The 21,390-nt window shown below is 35.1% G+C and overlaps 1 protein-coding gene across 1 annotated transcript in view; it reads right to left on the bottom strand.

Annotated features, from left to right (window-relative positions):
• Positions 1-21,390, bottom strand: part of trpc6b (transient receptor potential cation channel, subfamily C, member 6b) — a 136,270-nt gene that overhangs the window by 52,693 nt on the left and 62,187 nt on the right. The window contains exon 6 of the mRNA XM_052468726.1: positions 18-245. Coding sequence (XP_052324686.1) covers positions 18-245 — 228 coding nt within the window. The remainder of the gene's footprint in view (positions 1-17; positions 246-21,390) is intronic.

The raw sequence follows: 21,390 nt of genomic DNA, 5'->3' as shown, positions 1-21,390 counted from the left end.
GTTCTGTCTGCACTCACCCAGTCTGTAGTACTCTATCTCCGGGACCAGGGTAATGTTGGACAGGTCGGTATAGTGCTTGTTGACGTAGCTCTGTGCTGAATATGCATGCCAGAACGCCATAAATCTAGTGATGAAGGATGTCACGAAAAGGCTCAGCATTCCAAAGTCTAGAAGATTCCATGTCTCCGAAAGATATTCCCGAGCTCCCTGGGACCAAATCTCCTTACACTCAGCCCAGACCATTCCTGGATGAAGAGAGAGAAAACAACCACATGTCAGAAAGACATATTCTGCCTAACAAATGGCACCCTATGTATAGTGCACTACTTTGGACCAGGCCCCATAGAGCTCTTCCTCTCCCATAGGGATCTGGTCCAAAGTAATGCATTATGTATGGAAGAGGCTACCATGTGGGAGGAAGATATTGACTTTAATTTTTCCTCTAATACGAACAGACTAATGTGGTGCCAGTATATAAGGACAGACTAATGTGGTGCCAGTGTATAAGAACAGACTAATGTGGTGCCAGTATATAAGAACAGATTAATGTGGTGCCAGTATATAAAATCAGATTAATGTGGTGCCAGTATATAAAATCAGATTAATGTGGTGCCAGTATATAAAATCAGACTAATGTGGTGCCAGTATATAAAATCAGATTAATGTGGTGCCAGTATATAAAATCAGATTAATGTGGTGCCAGTATATAAAATCAGATTAATGTGGTGCCAGTATATAAAATCAGATTAATGTGGTGCCAGTATATAAAATCAGATTAATGTGGTGCCAGTATATAACGGCAGACTAATGTGGTGCCAGTATATAAAATCAGATTAATGTGGTGCCAGTATATAAAATCAGACTAATGTGGTGCCAGTATATAAAATCAGATTAATGTGATGCCAGTATATAAAATCAGATTAATGTGGTGTCAGTATATAAAATCAGATTAATGTGGTGCCAGTTTATGAAATCAGACTAATGTGGTGCCAGTATATAAGAACGGATTAATGTGGTGCCAGTATATAAAATCAGATTAATGTGGTGCCAGTATATAAGAACAGATTAATGTGGTGCCAGTATATAAAATCAGATTAATGTGGTGCCAATATATAAGAACAGATTAATGTGGTGCCAGTATATAAAATCAGATTAATGTGGTGCCAGTATATAAAATCAGATTAATGTGGTGCCAGTATATAAAATCAGATTAATGTGGTGCCAGTATATAACGGCAGACTAATGTGGTGCCAGTATATAAAATCAGATTAATGTGGTGCCAGTATATAAAATCAGATTAATGTGGTGCCAGTATATAAAATCAGATTAATGTGGTGCCAGTATATAAGAATACATTAATGTGGTGCCGGTATATAAGAACAGACTAATGTGGTGCCAGTATATAAGAACAGATTAATGTGGCGCCAGTATATAAGAACAGACTAATGTGGTGCCATTGTATAAAATCAGATTAATGTGGTGCCAGAATATAAGAACAGATTAATGTGGTGCCAGTATATAAGAACAGACTAATGTGGTGCCAGTATATAAGATCAGATTAATGTGGTGCCAGTATATATAAGAACAGATTCATGTGGTGCCAGTATATAAGGACAGACTAATGTGGTGCCAGTATATAAAATCAGATTAATGTGGTGCCAGTATATAAGAACAGATTAATGTGGTGCCGGTATATAAGAACAGACTAATGTGGTCCCAGTATATAAGATCAGATTAATGTGGTGCCAGTATATAAGAACAGATTAATGTGGTGCCAGTATATAAAAACATATTAATGTGGTGCCAGTATATAAGAACAGACTAATGTGGTGCCAGCATATAAGAACAGACAAATGTGGTGCCAGAATATAGGAACAGACTAATGTGGTGCCAGTATATAAAATTAGAATAATGTGGTGCCAGTATATAAAATCAGATTAATGTGGTGCCAGTATATAACATCAGATTAATGTGGTGCCAGTATATAAAATCAGATTAATGTGGTGCCAGTATATAAGAACAGATTAATGTGGTGCCAGTATATAAAAACAGATTAATGTGGTGCCAGTATATAAGAACAGATTAATGTGGTGCAAGTATATAAGAACAGACTAATGTGGTGCCAGCATATAAGAACAGACAAATGTGGTGCCAGAATATAGGAACAGACTAATGTGGTGCCAGTATATAAAATCAGAATAATGTGGTGCCAGTATATAAAATCAGATTAATGTGGTGCCAGTATATAACATCAGATTAATGTGGTGCCAGTATATAAAATCAGATTAATGTGGTGCCAGTATATAAGAACAGATGAATGTGGTGCCAGTATATAAGGACAGACTAATGTGGTGCCAGTATATAAAATCAGATTAATGTGGTGCCAGTATATAAGAACAGATTAATGTGGTGCCGGTTTATAAGAACAGACTAATGTGGTGCCAGTATATAAAATCAGATTAATGTGGTGCCAGTATATAAGAACAGATTCATGTGGTGCCAGTATATAACGGCAGACTAATGTGGTGCCAGTATATAAAATCAGATTAATGTGGTGCCAGTATATAAGAACAGATTAATGTGGTGCCAGTATATAAGAACAGATTAATGTGGTGCCAGTATATAAGAACAGACTAATGTGGTGCCAGCATATAAGAACAGACAAATGTGGTGCCAGAATATAAGAACAGACTAATGTGGTGCCAGTATATAAAATCAGATTAATGTGGTGCCAGTATATAAAATCAGATTAATGTGGTGCCAGTATATAAAATCAGATTAATGTGGTGCCAGTATATAAAATCGGATTAATGTGGTGCCAGTATATAAAATCAGATTAATGTGGTGCCAGTATATAAGAATACATTAATGTGGTGCCAGTATATAAGAACAGATTAATGTGGTGCCGGTATATAAGAACAGACTAATGTGGTGCCAGCATATAAGAACAGACAAATGTGGTGCCAGATTATAAGAACAGACTAATGTGGTGCCAGTATATAAAATCAGATTAATGTGGTGCCAGTATATAAAATCAGATTAATGTGGTGCCAGTATATAACATCAGATTAATGTGGTGCCAGTATATAAAATCAGATTAATGTGGTGCCAGTATATGAGAACAGACTAATGTGGTGCCAGTATATAAAATCAGATTAATGTGGTGCCAGTATATAAGAACAGATGAATGTGGTGCCAGTATATAAGGACAGACTAATGTGGTGCCAGTATATAAAATCAGATTAATGTGGTGCCAGTATATAAGAACAGATTAATGTGGTGCCGGTATATAAGAACAGACTAATGTGGTGCCAGTATATAAGATCAGATTAATGTGGTGCCAGTATATAAGAACAGATTCATGTGGTGCCAGTATATAACGGAAGACTAATGTGGTGCCAGTATATAAAATCAGATTAATGTGGTGCCAGTATATAACATCAGATTAATGTGGTGCCAGTATATAAGAACAGATTAATGTGGTGCCAGTATATAAGAACAGATTAATGTGGTGCCAGTATATAAGAACAGACTAATGTGGTGCCAGCATATAAGAACAGACAAATGTGGTGCCAGAATATAAGAACAGACTAATGTGGTGCCAGTATATAAAATCAGATTAATGTGGTGCCAGTATATAAAATCAGATTAATGTGGTGCCAGTATATAACATCAGATTAATGTGGTGCCAGTATATAAAATCAGATTAATGTGGTGCCAGTATATAAGAACAGACTAATGTGGTTCCAGCATATAAGAACAGACAAATGTGGTGCCAGAATATAAGAACAGACTAATGTGGTGCCAGTATATAAAATCAGAATAATGTGGTGACAGTATATAAAATCAGATTAATGTGGTGCCAGTATATAACATCAGATTAATGTGGTGCCAGTATATAAAATCAGATTAATGTGGTGCCAGTATATGAGAACAGACTAATGTGGTGCCAGTATATAAGATCAGATTAATGTGGTGCCAGTATATAAGAACAGATGAATGTGGTGCCAGTATATAAGGACAGACTAATGTGGTGCCAGTATATAAAATCAGATTAATGTGGTGCCAGTATATAAGAACAGATTAATGTGGTGCCGGTATATAAGAACAGACTAATGTGGTGCCAGTATATAAGATCAGATTAATGTGGTGCCAGTATATAAGAACAGATTCATGTGGTGCCAGTATATAACGGCAGACTAATGCGGTGCCAGTATATAAAATCAGATTAATGTGGTGCCAGTATATAAAATCAGATTAATGTGGTGCCAGTATATAAGAACAGATTAATGTGGTGCCAGTATATAAGAACAGATTAATGTGGTGCCAGTATATAAGAACAGACTAATGTGGTGCCAGCATATAAGAACAGACAAATGTGGTGCCAGAATATAAGAACAGACTAATGTGGTGCCAGTTTATAAAATCAGATTAATGTGGTGCCAGTATATAAAATCAGATTAATGTGGTGCCAGTATATAACATCAGATTAATGTGGTGCCAGTATATAAAATCAGATTAATGTGGTGCCAGTATATAAAATCGGACTAATGTGGTGCCAGTATATAAAATCAGATTAATGTTGTGCCAGTATATAAGAATACATTAATGTGGTGCCGGTATATAAGAACAGACTAATGTGGTGCCAGTATATAAGAACAGATTAATGTGGCGCCAGTATATAAGAACAGACTAATGTGGTGCCAGTGTATAAGAACAGACACATGTGGTGCCAGTATATAAGAACAGACTAATGTGGTGCCAGTGTATAAGAACAGACTAATGTGGTGCCAGTATATAAGAACAGATTAATGTGGTGCCAGTATATAAAATCAGATTACTGTGGTGCCAGTATATAAAATCTGATTAATGTGGTGCCAGTATATAACATCAGATTAATGTGGTGCCAGTATATAAAATCAGACTAATGTGGTGCCAGTATATACAAATACATTAATGTGGTGCCGGTCTATAAGAACAGACTAATGTGGTGCCAGTATATAAGAACAGACTAATGTGGTGCCATTGTATAAGAACAGACAAATGTGGTGCCAGTATATAAGAACAGACTAATGTGGTGCCAGTGTATAAGAACAGACTAATTTGGTGCCAGTATATAAGAACAGATTAATGTGGTGCCAGTATATAAAATCAGACTAATGTGGTGCCAGTATATAAAATCAGATTAATGTGGTGCCAGTATATAAAATCAGACTAATGTGGTGCCAGAGTATAAAATCAGATTAATGTGGTGCCAGTATATAAAATCAGATTAATGTGGTGTCAGTATATAACATCAGATTAATGTGGTGCCAGTATATAAAATCAGACTAATGTGGTGCCAGTATATACAATCAGATTAATGTGGTGCCAGTATATAAGAACAGATTAATGTGGTGCCAGTATATAAAATCAGATTAATGTGGTGCCAGTATATAAGAACAGACTAATGTGGTGCCAGTATATAAGAACAGACTAATTTGGTGCCAGTATATAAGAACAGATTAATGTGGTGCCAGTATATAAAATCAGATTAATGTGGTGCCAATATATAAGAACAGATTAATGTTGTGCCAGTATATAAAATCAGATTAATGTGGTGCCAGTATATAAAATCAGATTAATGTGGTGCCAGTATATAAAATCAGATTAATGTGGTGCCAGTATATAACGGCAGACTAATGTGGTGCCAGTATATAAAATCAGATTAATGTAGTGCCAGTATATAAGAACAGACTAATGTGGTGCCAGTATATAAAATCAGATTAATGTGGTGCCAGTATATAACATCAGATTAATGTGGTGCCAGTATATAAAATCAGATTAATGTGGTGCCAGTATATAAGAATACATTAATGCGGTGCCGGTATATAAGAACAGACTAATGTGGTGCCAGTATATAAGAACAGATTAATGTGGCGCCAGTTTATAAGAACAGACTAATGTGGTGCCAGTGTATAAGATCAGATTAATGTGGTGCCAGTATATAAGAACAGATTAATGTGGTGCCAGTATATATGAACAGACTAATGTGGTGCCAGTATATAAGATCAGATTAATGTGGTGCCAGTATATATAAGAACAGATTCATGTGGTGCCAGTATATAAGGACAGACTAATGTGGTGCCAGTATATAAAATCAGATTAATGTGGTGCCAGTATATAAGAACAGATTAATGTGGTGCCAGTATATAAGAACAGACTAATGTGGTGCCAGTATATAAAATCAGATTAATGTGGTGCCAGTATATAAGAACAGATTAATGTGGTGCCAGTATATAAAAACAGATTAATGTGGTGCCAGTATATAAGAACAGACTAATGTGGTGCCAGCATATAAGAACAGACAAATGTGGTGCCAGAATATAAGAACAGACTAATGTGGTGCCAGTATATAAAATCAGAATAATGTGGTGCCAGTATATAAAATCAGATTAATGTGGTGCCAGTATATAACATCAGATTAATGTGGTGCCAGTATATAAAATCAGATTAATGTGGTGCCAGTATATGAGAACAGACTAATGTGGTGCCAGTATATAAGATCAGATTAATGTGGTGCCAGTATATAAGAACAGATGAATGTGGTGCCAGTATATAAGGACAGACTAATGTGGTGCCAGTATATAAAATCAGATTAATGTGGTGCCAGTATATAAGAACAGATTAATGTGGTGCCGGTATATAAGAACAGACTAATGTGGTGCCAGTATATAAAATCAGATTAATGTGGTGCCAGTATATAAGAACAGATTCATGTGGTGCCAGTATATAACAGAAGACTAATGTGGTGCCAGTATATAAAATCAGATTAATGTGGTGCCAGTATATAACATCAGATTAATGTGGTGCCAGTATATAAGAACAGATTAATGTGGTGCCAGTATATAAGAACAGATTAATGTGGTGCCAGTATATAAGAACAGACTAATGTGGTGCCAGCATATAAGAACAGACAAATGTGGTGCCAGAATATAAGAACAGACTAATGTGGTGCCAGTATATAAAATCAGATTAATGTGGTGCCAGTATATAAAATCAGATTAATGTGGTGCCAGTATATAACATCAGATTAATGTGGTGCCAGTATATAAAATCAGATTAATGTGGTGCCAGTATATAAGAACAGACTAATGTGGTGCCAGCATATAAGAACAGACAAATGTGGTGCCAGAATATAAGAACAGACTAATGTGGTGCCAGTATATAAAATCAGAATAATGTGGTGCCAGTATATAAAATCAGATTAATAGGGTGCCAGTATATAACATCAGATTAATGTGGTGCCAGTATATAAAATCAGATTAATGTGGTGCCAGTATATGAGAACAGACTAATGTGGTGCCAGTATATAAGATCAGATTAATGTGGTGCCAGTATATAAGAACAGATGAATGTGGTGCAAGTATATAAGGACAGACTAATGTGGTGCCAGTATATAAAATCAGATTAATGTGGTGCCAGTATATAAGAACAGATTAATGTGGTGCCGGTATATAAGAACAGACTAATGTGGTGCCAGTATATAAGATCAGATTAATGTGGTGCCAGTATATAAGAACAGATTCATGTGGTGCCAGTATATAACGGCAGACTAATGTGGTGCCAGTATATAAAATCAGATTAATGTTGTGCCAGTATATAAAATCAGATTAATGTGGTGCCAGTATATAAAATCAGATTAATGTGGTGCCAGTATATAAAATCAGATTAATGTGGTGCCAGTATATAACGGCAGACTAATGTGGTGCCAGTATATAAAATCAGATTAATGTAGTGCCAGTATATAAGAACAGACTAATGTGGTGCCAGTATATAAAATCAGATTAATGTGGTGCCAGTATATAACATCAGATTAATGTGGTGCCAGTATATAAAATCAGATTAATGTGGTGCCAGTATATAAGAATACATTAATGCGGTGCCGGTATATAAGAACAGACTAATGTGGTGCCAGTATATAAGAACAGATTAATGTGGCGCCAGTTTATAAGAACAGACTAATGTGGTGCCAGTGTATAAGATCAGATTAATGTGGTGCCAGTATATAAGAACAGATTAATGTGGTGCCAGTATATATGAACAGACTAATGTGGTGCCAGTATATAAGATCAGATTAATGTGGTGCCAGTATATAAAGAACAGATTCATGTGGTGCCAGTATATAAGGACAGACTAATGTGGTGCCAGTATATAAAATCAGATTAATGTGGTGCCAGTATATAAGAACAGATTAATGTGGTGCCAGTATATAAGAACAGACTAATGTGGTGCCAGTATATAAAATCAGATTAATGTGGTGCCAGTATATAAGAACAGATTAATGTGGTGCCAGTATATAAAAACAGATTAATGTGGTGCCAGTATATAAGAACAGACTAATGTGGTGCCAGCATATAAGAACAGACAAATGTGGTGCCAGAATATAAGAACAGACTAATGTGGTGCCAGTATATAAAATCAGAATAATGTGGTGCCAGTATATAAAATCAGATTAATGTGGTGCCAGTATATAACATCAGATTAATGTGGTGCCAGTATATAAAATCAGATTAATGTGGTGCCAGTATATGAGAACAGACTAATGTGGTGCCAGTATATAAGATCAGATTAATGTGGTGCCAGTATATAAGAACAGATGAATGTGGTGCCAGTATATAAGGACAGACTAATGTGGTGCCAGTATATAAAATCAGATTAATGTGGTGCCAGTATATAAGAACAGATTAATGTGGTGCCGGTATATAAGAACAGACTAATGTGGTGCCAGTATATAAAATCAGATTAATGTGGTGCCAGTATATAAGAACAGATTCATGTGGTGCCAGTATATAACAGAAGACTAATGTGGTGCCAGTATATAAAATCAGATTAATGTGGTGCCAGTATATAACATCAGATTAATGTGGTGCCAGTATATAAGAACAGATTAATGTGGTGCCAGTATATAAGAACAGATTAATGTGGTGCCAGTATATAAGAACAGACTAATGTGGTGCCAGCATATAAGAACAGACAAATGTGGTGCCAGAATATAAGAACAGACTAATGTGGTGCCAGTATATAAAATCAGATTAATGTGGTGCCAGTATATAAAATCAGATTAATGTGGTGCCAGTATATAACATCAGATTAATGTGGTGCCAGTATATAAAATCAGATTAATGTGGTGCCAGTATATAAGAACAGACTAATGTGGTGCCAGCATATAAGAACAGACAAATGTGGTGCCAGAATATAAGAACAGACTAATGTGGTGCCAGTATATAAAATCAGAATAATGTGGTGCCAGTATATAAAATCAGATTAATAGGGTGCCAGTATATAACATCAGATTAATGTGGTGCCAGTATATAAAATCAGATTAATGTGGTGCCAGTATATGAGAACAGACTAATGTGGTGCCAGTATATAAGATCAGATTAATGTGGTGCCAGTATATAAGAACAGATGAATGTGGTGCAAGTATATAAGGACAGACTAATGTGGTGCCAGTATATAAAATCAGATTAATGTGGTGCCAGTATATAAGAACAGATTAATGTGGTGCCGGTATATAAGAACAGACTAATGTGGTGCCAGTATATAAGATCAGATTAATGTGGTGCCAGTATATAAGAACAGATTCATGTGGTGCCAGTATATAACGGCAGACTAATGTGGTGCCAGTATATAAAATCAGATTAATGTGGTGCCAGTATATAAAATCAGATTAATGTGGTGCCAGTATATAAGAACAGATTAATGTGGTGCCAGTATATAAGAACAGATTAATGTGGTGCCAGTATATAAGAACAGACTAATGTGGTGCCAGCATATAAGAACAGACAAATGTGGTGCCAGAATATAAGAACAGACTAATGTGGTGCCAGTATATAAAATCAGATTAATGTGGTGCCAGTATATAAAATCAGATTAATGTGGTGCCAGTATATAACATCAGATTAATGTGGTGCCAGTATATAAAATCAGATTAATGTGGTGCCAGTATATAAAATCGGACTAATGTGGTGCCAGTATATAAAATCAGATTAATGTGGTGCCAGTATATAAGAATACATTAATGTGGTGCCGGTATATAAGAACAGACTAATGTGGTGCCAGTATATAAGAACAGATTAATGTGGCGCCAGTATATAAGAACAGACTAATGTGGTGCCAGTGTATAAGAACAGACACATGTGGTGCCAGTATATAAGAACAGACTAATGTGGTGCCAGTGTATAAGAACAGACTAATGTGGTGCCAGTATATAAGAACAGATTAATGTGGTGCCAGTATATACAATCAGATTACTGTGGTGCCAGTATATAAAATCTGATTAATGTGGTGCCAGTATATAACATCATATTAATGTGGTGCCAGTATATAAAATCAGACTAATGTGGTGCCAGTATATAAAATCAGATTAATGTGGTGCCAGTATATAAGAACAGATTAATGTGGTGCCAGTATATAAAATCAGATTAATGTGGTGTCAGTATATAAAATCAGATTAATGTGGTGCCAGTTTATGAAATCAGACTAGTGTGGTGCCAGTATATAACATCAGATTAATGTGGTGCCAGTATATAAGAACAGATTAATGTGGTGCCAGTATATAAAATCAGATTAATGTGGTGCCAGTATATAAGAACAGATTAATGTGGTGCCAGTATATAAAATCAGATTAATGTGGTGCCAATATATAAGAACAGATTAATGTGGTGCCAGTATATAAAATCAGATTAATGTGGTGCCAGTATATAAAATCAGATTAATGTGGTGCCAGTATATAAAATCAGATTAATGTGGTGCCAGTATATAACGGCAGACTAATGTGGTGCCAGTATATAAAATAAGATTAATGTAGTGCCAGTATATAAGAACAGATTAATGTGGTGCCAGTATATAAAATCAGATTAATGTGGTGCCAGTATATAAGAACAGATTAATGTGGTGCCAGTATATAAAATCAGATTAATGTGGTGCCAATATATAAGAACAGATTAATGTGGTGCCAGTATATAAAATCAGATTAATGTGGTGCCAGTATATAAAATCAGATTAATGTGGTGCCAGTATATAAAATCAGATTAATGTGGTGCCAGTATATAAGAATACATTAATGCGGTGCCGGTATATAAGAACAGACTAATGTGGTGCCAGTATATAAGAACAGATTAATGTGGCGCCAGTTTATAAGAACAGACTAATGTGGTGCCAGTGTATAAGATCAGATTAATGTGGTGCCAGTATATAAGAACAGATTAATGTGGTGCCAGTATATATGAACAGACTAATGTGGTGCCAGTATATAAGATCAGATTAATGTGGTGCCAGTATATAAAGAACAGATTCATGTGGTGCCAGTATATAAGGACAGACTAATGTGGTGCCAGTATATAAAATCAGATTAATGTGGTGCCAGTATATAAGAACAGATTAATGTGGTGCCAGTATATAAGAACAGACTAATGTGGTGCCAGTATATAAAATCAGATTAATGTGGTGCCAGTATATAAGAACAGATTAATGTGGTGCCAGTATATAAAATCAGATTAATGTGGTGTCAGTATATAAAATCAGATTAATGTGGTGCCAGTTTATGAAATCAGACTAGTGTGGTGCCAGTATATAACATCAGATTAATGTGGTGCCAGTATATAAGAACAGATTAATGTGGTGCCAGTATATAAAATCAGATTAATGTGGTGCCAGTATATAAGAACAGATTAATGTGGTGCCAGTATATAAAATCAGATTAATGTGGTGCCAGAACAGATTAATGTGGTGCCAGTATATAAAATCAGATTAATGTGGTGCCAGTATATAAAATCAGATTAATGTGGTGCCAGTATATAAAATCAGATTAATGTGGTGCCAGTATATAACGGCAGACTAATGTGGTGCCAGTATATAAAATAAGATTAATGTAGTGCCAGTATATAAGAACAGATTAATGTGGTGCCAGTATATAAAATCAGATTAATGTGGTGCCAGTATATAAGAACAGATTAATGTGGTGCCAGTATATAAAATCAGATTAATGTGGTGCCAATATATAAGAACAGATTAATGTGGTGCCAGTATATAAAATCAGATTAATGTGGTGCCAGTATATAAAATCAGATTAATGTGGTGCCAGTATATAAAATCAGATTAATGTGGTGCCAGTATATAAGAATACATTAATGCGGTGCCGGTATATAAGAACAGACTAATGTGGTGCCAGTATATAAGAACAGATTAATGTGGCGCCAGTTTATAAGAACAGACTAATGTGGTGCCAGTGTATAAGATCAGATTAATGTGGTGCCAGTATATAAGAACAGATTAATGTGGTGCCAGTATATATGAACAGACTAATGTGGTGCCAGTATATAAGATCAGATTAATGTGGTGCCAGTATATATAAGAACAGATTCATGTGGTGCCAGTATATAAGGACAGACTAATGTGGTGCCAGTATATAAAATCAGATTAATGTGGTGCCAGTATATAAGAACAGATTAATGTGGTGCCAGTATATAAGAACAGACTAATGTGGTGCCAGTATATAAAATCAGATTAATGTGGTGCCAGTATATAAGAACAGATTAATGTGGTGCCAGTATATAAAAACAGATTAATGTGGTGCCAGTATATAAGAACAGACTAATGTGGTGCCAGCATATAAGAACAGACAAATGTGGTGCCAGAATATAAGAACAGACTAATGTGGTGCCAGTATATAAAATCAGAATAATGTGGTGCCAGTATATAAAATCAGATTAATGTGGTGCCAGTATATAACATCAGATTAATGTGGTGCCAGTATATAAAATCAGATTAATGTGGTGCCAGTATATGAGAACAGACTAATGTGGTGCCAGTATATAAGATCAGATTAATGTGGTGCCAGTATATAAGAACAGATGAATGTGGTGCCAGTATATAAGGACAGACTAATGTGGTGCCAGTATATAAAATCAGATTAATGTGGTGCCAGTATATAAGAACAGATTAATGTGGTGCCGGTATATAAGAACAGACTAATGTGGTGCCAGTATATAAGATCAGATTAATGTGGTGCCAGTATATAAGAACAGATTCATGTGGTGCCAGTATATAACAGAAGACTAATGTGGTGCCAGTATATAAAATCAGATTAATGTGGTGCCAGTATATAACATCAGATTAATGTGGTGCCAGTATATAAGAACAGATTAATGTGGTGCCAGTATATAAGAACAGATTAATGTGGTGCCAGTATATAAGAACAGACTAATGTGGTGCCAGCATATAAGAACAGACAAATGTGGTGCCAGAATATAAGAACAGACTAATGTGGTGCCAGTATATAAAATCAGATTAATGTGGTGCCAGTATATAAAATCAGATTAATGTGGTGCCAGTATATAACATCAGATTAATGTGGTGCCAGTATATAAAATCAGATTAATGTGGTGCCAGTATATAAGAACAGACTAATGTGGTGCCAGCATATAAGAACAGACAAATGTGGTGCCAGAATATAAGAACAGACTAATGTGGTGCCAGTATATAAAATCAGAATAATGTGGTGCCAGTATATAAAATCAGATTAATAGGGTGCCAGTATATAACATCAGATTAATGTGGTGCCAGTATATAAAATCAGATTAATGTGGTGCCAGTATATGAGAACAGACTAATGTGGTGCCAGTATATAAGATCAGATTAATGTGGTGCCAGTATATAAGAACAGATGAATGTGGTGCAAGTATATAAGGACAGACTAATGTGGTGCCAGTATATAAAATCAGATTAATGTGGTGCCAGTATATAAGAACAGATTAATGTGGTGCCGGTATATAAGAACAGACTAATGTGGTGCCAGTATATAAGATCAGATTAATGTGGTGCCAGTATATAAGAACAGATTCATGTGGTGCCAGTATATAACGGCAGACTAATGTGGTGCCAGTATATAAAATCAGATTAATGTGGTGCCAGTATATAAAATCAGATTAATGTGGTGCCAGTATATAAGAACAGATTAATGTGGTGCCAGTATATAAGAACAGATTAATGTGGTGCCAGTATATAAGAACAGACTAATGTGGTGCCAGCATATAAGAACAGACAAATGTGGTGCCAGAATATAAGAACAGACTAATGTGGTGCCAGTATATAAAATCAGATTAATGTGGTGCCAGTATATAAAATCAGATTAATGTGGTGCCAGTATATAACATCAGATTAATGTGGTGCCAGTATATAAAATCAGATTAATGTGGTGCCAGTATATAAAATCGGACTAATGTGGTGCCAGTATATAAAATCAGATTAATGTGGTGCCAGTATATAAGAATACATTAATGTGGTGCCGGTATATAAGAACAGACTAATGTGGTGCCAGTATATAAGAACAGATTAATGTGGCGCCAGTATATAAGAACAGACTAATGTGGTGCCAGTGTATAAGAACAGACACATGTGGTGCCAGTATATAAGAACAGACTAATGTGGTGCCAGTGTATAAGAACAGACTAATGTGGTGCCAGTATATAAGAACAGATTAATGTGGTGCCAGTATATACAATCAGATTACTGTGGTGCCAGTATATAAAATCTGATTAATGTGGTGCCAGTATATAACATCATATTAATGTGGTGCCAGTATATAAAATCAGACTAATGTGGTGCCAGTATATAAAATCAGATTAATGTGGTGCCAGTATATAAGAACAGATTAATGTGGTGCCAGTATATAAAATCAGATTAATGTGGTGTCAGTATATAAAATCAGATTAATGTGGTGCCAGTTTATGAAATCAGACTAGTGTGGTGCCAGTATATAACATCAGATTAATGTGGTGCCAGTATATAAGAACAGATTAATGTGGTGCCAGTATATAAAATCAGATTAATGTGGTGCCAGTATATAAGAACAGATTAATGTGGTGCCAGTATATAAAATCAGATTAATGTGGTGCCAATATATAAGAACAGATTAATGTGGTGCCAGTATATAAAATCAGATTAATGTGGTGCCAGTATATAAAATCAGATTAATGTGGTGCCAGTATATAAAATCAGATTAATGTGGTGCCAGTATATAACGGCAGACTAATGTGGTGCCAGTATATAAAATAAGATTAATGTAGTGCCAGTATATAAGAACAGATTAATGTGGTGCCAGTATATAAAATCAGATTAATGTGGTGCCAGTATATAAGAACAGATTAATGTGGTGCCAGTATATAAAATCAGATTAATGTGGTGCCAATATATAAGAACAGATTAATGTGGTGCCAGTATATAAAATCAGATTAATGTGGTGCCAGTATATAACGGCAGACTAATGTGGTGCCAGTATATAAAATAAGATTAATGTAGTGCCAGTATATAAGAACAGATTAATGTGGTGCCAGTATATAAAATCAGATTAATGTGGTGCCAGTATATAAGAACAGATTAATGTGGTGCCAGTATATAAAATCAGATTAATGTGGTGCCAATATATAAGAACAGATTAATGTGGTGCCAGTATATAAAATCAGATTAATGTGGTGCCAGTATATAAAATCAGATTAATGTGGTGCCAGTATATAAAATCAGATTAATGTGGTGCCAGTATATAAGAATACATTAATGCGGTGCCGGTATATAAGAACAGACTAATGTGGTGCCAGTATATAAGAACAGATTAATGTGGCGCCAGTTTATAAGAACAGACTAATGTGGTGCCAGTGTATAAGATCAGATTAATGTGGTGCCAGTATATAAGAACAGATTAATGTGGTGCCAGTATATATGAACAGACTAATGTGGTGCCAGTATATAAGATCAGATTAATGTGGTGCCAGTATATATAAGAACAGATTCATGTGGTGCCAGTATATAAGGACAGACTAATGTGGTGCCAGTATATAAAATCAGATTAATGTGGTGCCAGTATATAAGAACAGATTAATGTGGTGCCAGTATATAAGAACAGACTAATGTGGTGCCAGTATATAAAATCAGATTAATGTGGTGCCAGTATATAAGAACAGATTAATGTGGTGCCAGTATATACAATCAGATTACTGTGGTGCCAGTATATAAAATCTGATTAATGTGGTGCCAGTATATAAAATCAGACTAATGTGGTGCCAGTATATAAAATCAGATTAATGTGGTGCCAGTATATAAGAACAGATTAATGTGGTGCCAGTATATAAAATCAGATTAATGTGGTGTCAGTATATAAAATCAGATTAATGTGGTGCCAGTTTATGAAATCAGACTAGTGTGGTGCCAGTATATAACATCAGATTAATGTGGTGCCAGTATATAAGAACAGATTAATGTGGTGCCAGTATATAAAATCAGATTAATGTGGTGCCAGTATATAAGAACAGATTAATGTGGTGCCAGTATATAAAATCAGATTAATGTGGTGCCAATATATAAGAACAGATTAATGTGGTGCCAGTATATAAAATCAGATTAATGTGGTGCCAGTATATAAAATCAGATTAATGTGGTGCCAGTATATAAAATCAGATTAATGTGGTGCCAGTATATAACGGCAGACTAATGTGGTGCCAGTATATAAAATAAGATTAATGTAGTGCCAGTATATAAGAACAGATTAATGTGGTGCCAGTATATAAAATCAGATTAATGTGGTGCCAGTATATAAGAACAGATTAATGTGGTGCCAGTATATAAAATCAGATTAATGTGGTGCCAATATATAAGAACAGATTAATGTGGTGCCAGTATATAAAATCAGATTAATGTGGTGCCAGTATATAAAATCAGATTAATGTGGTGCCAGTATATAAAATCAGATTAATGTGGTGCCAGTATATAAGAATACATTAATGCGGTGCCGGTATATAAGAACAGACTAATGTGGTGCCAGTATATAAGAACAGATTAATGTGGCGCCAGTTTATAAGAACAGACTAATGTGGTGCCAGTGTATAAAATCAGATTAATGTGGTGCCAGTATATAAGAACAGATTAATGTGGTGCCAGTATATATGAACAGACTAATGTGGTGCCAGTATATAAGATCAGATTAATGTGGTGCCAGTATATATAAGAACAGATTCATGTGGTGCCAGTATATATGGACAGACTAATGTGGTGCCAGTATATAAAATCAGATTAATGTGGTGCCAGTATATAAGAACAGATTAATGTGGTGCCAGTATATAAGAACAGACTAATGTGGTGCCAGTATATAAAATCAGATTAATGTGGTGCCAGTATATAAGAACAGATTAATGTGGTGCCAGTATATAAAAACAGATTAATGTGGTGCCAGTATATAAGAACAGACTAATGTGGTGCCAGCATATAAGAACAGACAAATGTGGTGCCAGAATATAAGAACAGACTAATGTGGTGCCAGTATATAAAATCAGAATAATGTGGTGCCAGTATATAAAATCAGATTAATGTGGTGCCAGTATATAACATCAGATTAATGTGGTGCCAGTATATAAAATCAGATTAATGTGGTGCCAGTATATGAGAACAGACTAATGTGGTGCCAGTATATAAGATCAGATTAATGTGGTGCCAGTATATAAGAACAGATGAATGTGGTGCCAGTATATAAGGACAGACTAATGTGGTGCCAGTATATAAAATCAGATTAATGTGGTGCCAGTATATAAGAACAGATTAATGTGGTGCCGGTATATAAGAACAGACTAATGTGGTGCCAGTATATAAGATCAGATTAATGTGGTGCCAGTATATAAGAACAGATTCATGTGGTGCCAGTATATAACAGAAGACTAATGTGGTGCCAGTATATAAAATCAGATTAATGTGGTGCCAGTATATAACATCAGATTAATGTGGTGCCAGTATATAAGAACAGATTAATGTGGTGCCAGTATATAAGAACAGATTAATGTGGTGCCAGTATATAAGAACAGACTAATGTGGTGCCAGCATATAAGAACAGACAAATGTGGTGCCAGAATATAAGAACAGACTAATGTGGTGCCAGTATATAAAATCAGATTAATGTGGTGCCAGTATATAAAATCAGATTAATGTGGTGCCAGTATATAACATCAGATTAATGTGGTGCCAGTATATAAAATCAGATTAATGTGGTGCCAGTATATAAGAACAGACTAATGTGGTGCCAGCATATAAGAACAGACAAATGTGGTGCCAGAATATAAGAACAGACTAATGTGGTGCCAGTATATAAAATCAGAATAATGTGGTGCCAGTATATAAAATCAGATTAATAGGGTGCCAGTATATAACATCAGATTAATGTGGTGCCAGTATATAAAATCAGATTAATGTGGTGCCAGTATATGAGAACAGACTAATGTGGTGCCAGTATATAAGATCAGATTAATGTGGTGCCAGTATATAAGAACAGATGAATGTGGTGCAAGTATATAAGGACAGACTAATGTGGTGCCAGTATATAAAATCAGATTAATGTGGTGCCAGTATATAAGAACAGATTAATGTGGTGCCGGTATATAAGAACAGACTAATGTGGTGCCAGTATATAAGATCAGATTAATGTGGTGCCAGTATATAAGAACAGATTCATGTGGTGCCAGTATATAACGGCAGACTAATGTGGTGCCAGTATATAAAATCAGATTAATGTGGTGCCAGTATATAAAATCAGATTAATGTGGTGCCAGTATATAAGAACAGATTAATGTGGTGCCAGTATATAAGAACAGATTAATGTGGTGAACAGACAAATGTGGTGCCAGAATATAAGAACAGACTAATGTGGTGCCAGTATATAAAATCAGATTAATGTGGTGCCAGTATATAAAATCAGATTAATGTGGTGCCAGTATATAACATCAGATTAATGTGGTGCCAGTATATAAAATCAGATTAATGTGGTGCCAGTATATAAAATCGGACTAATGTGGTGCCAGTATATAAAATCAGATTAATGTGGTGCCAGTATATAAGAATACATTAATGTGGTGCCGGTATATAAGAACAGACTAATGTGGTGCCAGTATATAAGAACAGATTAATGTGGCGCCAGTATATAAGAACAGACTAATGTGGTGCCAGTGTATAAGAACAGACACATGTGGTGCCAGTATATAAGAACAGACTAATGTGGTGCCAGTGTATAAAAACAGACTAATGTGGTGCCAGTATATAAAAACAGATTAATGTGGTGCCAGTATATACAATCAGATTAATGTGGTGCCAGTATATAAAATCTGATTAATGTGGTGCCAGTATATAAAATCATATTAATGTGGTGCCAGTATATAAAATCAGACTAATGTGGTGCCAGTATATAAAATCAGATTAATGTGGTGCCAGTATATAAGAACAGATTAATGTGGTGCCAGTATATAAAATCAGATTAATGTGGTGTCAGTATATAAAATCAGATTAATGTGGTGCCAGTTTATGAAATCAGACTAGTGTGGTGCCAGTATATAACATCAGATTAATGTGGTGCCAGTATATAAGAACAGATTAATGTGGTGCCAGTATATAAAATCAGATTAATGTGGTGCCAGTATATAAGAACAGATTAATGTGGTGCCAGTATATAAAATCAGATTAATGTGGTGCCAATATATAAGAACAGATTAATGTGGTGCCAGTATATAAAATCAGATTAATGTGGTGCCAGTATATAAAATCAGATTAATGTGGTGCCAGTATATAAAATCAGATTAATGTGGTGCCAGTATATAACGGCAGACTAATGTGGTGCCAGTATATAAAATAAGATTAATGTAGTGCCAGTATATAAGAACAGATTAATGTGGTGCCAGTATATAAAATCAGATTAATGTGGTGCCAGTATATAAGAACAGATTAATGTGGTGCCAGTATATAAAATCAGATTAATGTGGTGCCAATATATAAGAACAGATTAATGTGGTGCCAGTATATAAAATCAGATTAATGTGGTGCCAGTATATAAAATCAGATTAATGTGGTGCCAGTATATAAAATCAGATTAATGTGGTGCCAGTATATAACGGCAGACTAATGTGGTGCCAGTATATAAAATCAGATTAATGTAGTGCCAGTATATAAGAACAGACTAATGTGGTGCCAGTATATAAAATCAGATTAATGTGGTGCCAGTATATAAAATCAGATTAATGTGGTGCCAGTATATAAGAACAGATTAATGTGGTGCCAGTATATAAGAACAGATTAATGTGGTGCCAGTATATAAGAACAGACTAATGTGGTGCCAGCATATAAGAACAGACAAATGTGGTGCCAGAATATAAGAACAGACTAATGTGGTGCCAGTATATAAAATCAGATTAATGTGGTGCCAGTATATAAAATCAGATTAATGTGGTGCCAGTATATAACATCAGATTAATGTGGTGCCAGTATATAAAATCAGATTAATGTGGTGCCAGTATATAAAATCGGACTAATGTGGTGCCAGTATATAAAATCAGATTAATGTGGTGCCAGTATATAAGAATACATTAATGTGGTGCCGGTATATAAGAACAGACTAATGTGGTGCCAGTATATAAGAACAGATTAATGTGGCGCCAGTATATAAGAACAGACTAATGTGGTGCCAGTGTATAAGAACAGACACATGTGGTGCCAGTATATAAGAACAGACTAATGTGGTGCCAGTGTATAAGAACAGACTAATGTGGTGCCAGTATATAAGAACAGATTAATGTGGTGCCAGTATATAAAATCAGATTACTGTGGTGCCAGTATATAAAATCTGATTAATGTGGTGCCAGTATATAACATCATATTAATGTGGTGCCAGTATATAAAATCAGACTAATGTGGTGCCAGTATATAAAATCAGATTAATGTGGTGCCAGTATATAAGAACAGATTAATGTGGTGCCAGTATATAAAATCAGATTAATGTGGTGTCAGTATATAAAATCAGATTAATGTGGTGCCAGTTTATGAAATCAGACTAATGTGGTGCCAGTATATAAAATCAGATTAATGTGGTGCCAGTATATAAGAACAGATTAATGTGGTGCCAGTATATAAAATCAGATTAATGTGGTGCCAGTATATAAGAACAGATTAATGTGGTGCCAGTATATAAAATCAGATTAATGTGGTGCCAATATATAAGAACAGATTAATGTGGTGCCAGTATATAAAATCAGATTAATGTGGTGCCAGTATATAAAATCAGATTAATGTGGTGCCAGTATATAAAATCAGATTAATGTGGTGCCAGTATATAACGGCAGACTAATGTGGTGCCAGTATATAAAATCAGATTAATGTAGTGCCAGTATATAAGAACAGACTAATGTGGTGCCAGTATATAAAATCAGATTAATGTGGTGCCAGTATATAAAATCAGATTAATGTGGTGCCAGTATATAAAATCAGATTAATGTGGTGCCAGTATATAAGAATACATTAATGTGGTGCCGGTATATAAGAACAGACTAA

Source organism: Oncorhynchus keta, chromosome 18 (genome assembly GCF_023373465.1).
Source record: "Oncorhynchus keta strain PuntledgeMale-10-30-2019 chromosome 18, Oket_V2, whole genome shotgun sequence".
In the NCBI taxonomy this organism is placed as follows: domain Eukaryota; kingdom Metazoa; phylum Chordata; class Actinopteri; order Salmoniformes; family Salmonidae; genus Oncorhynchus; species Oncorhynchus keta.
The sequence above is the reverse complement of the archived record's forward strand: the minus strand, read 5'-3'. Positions and strand labels throughout refer to the sequence as shown.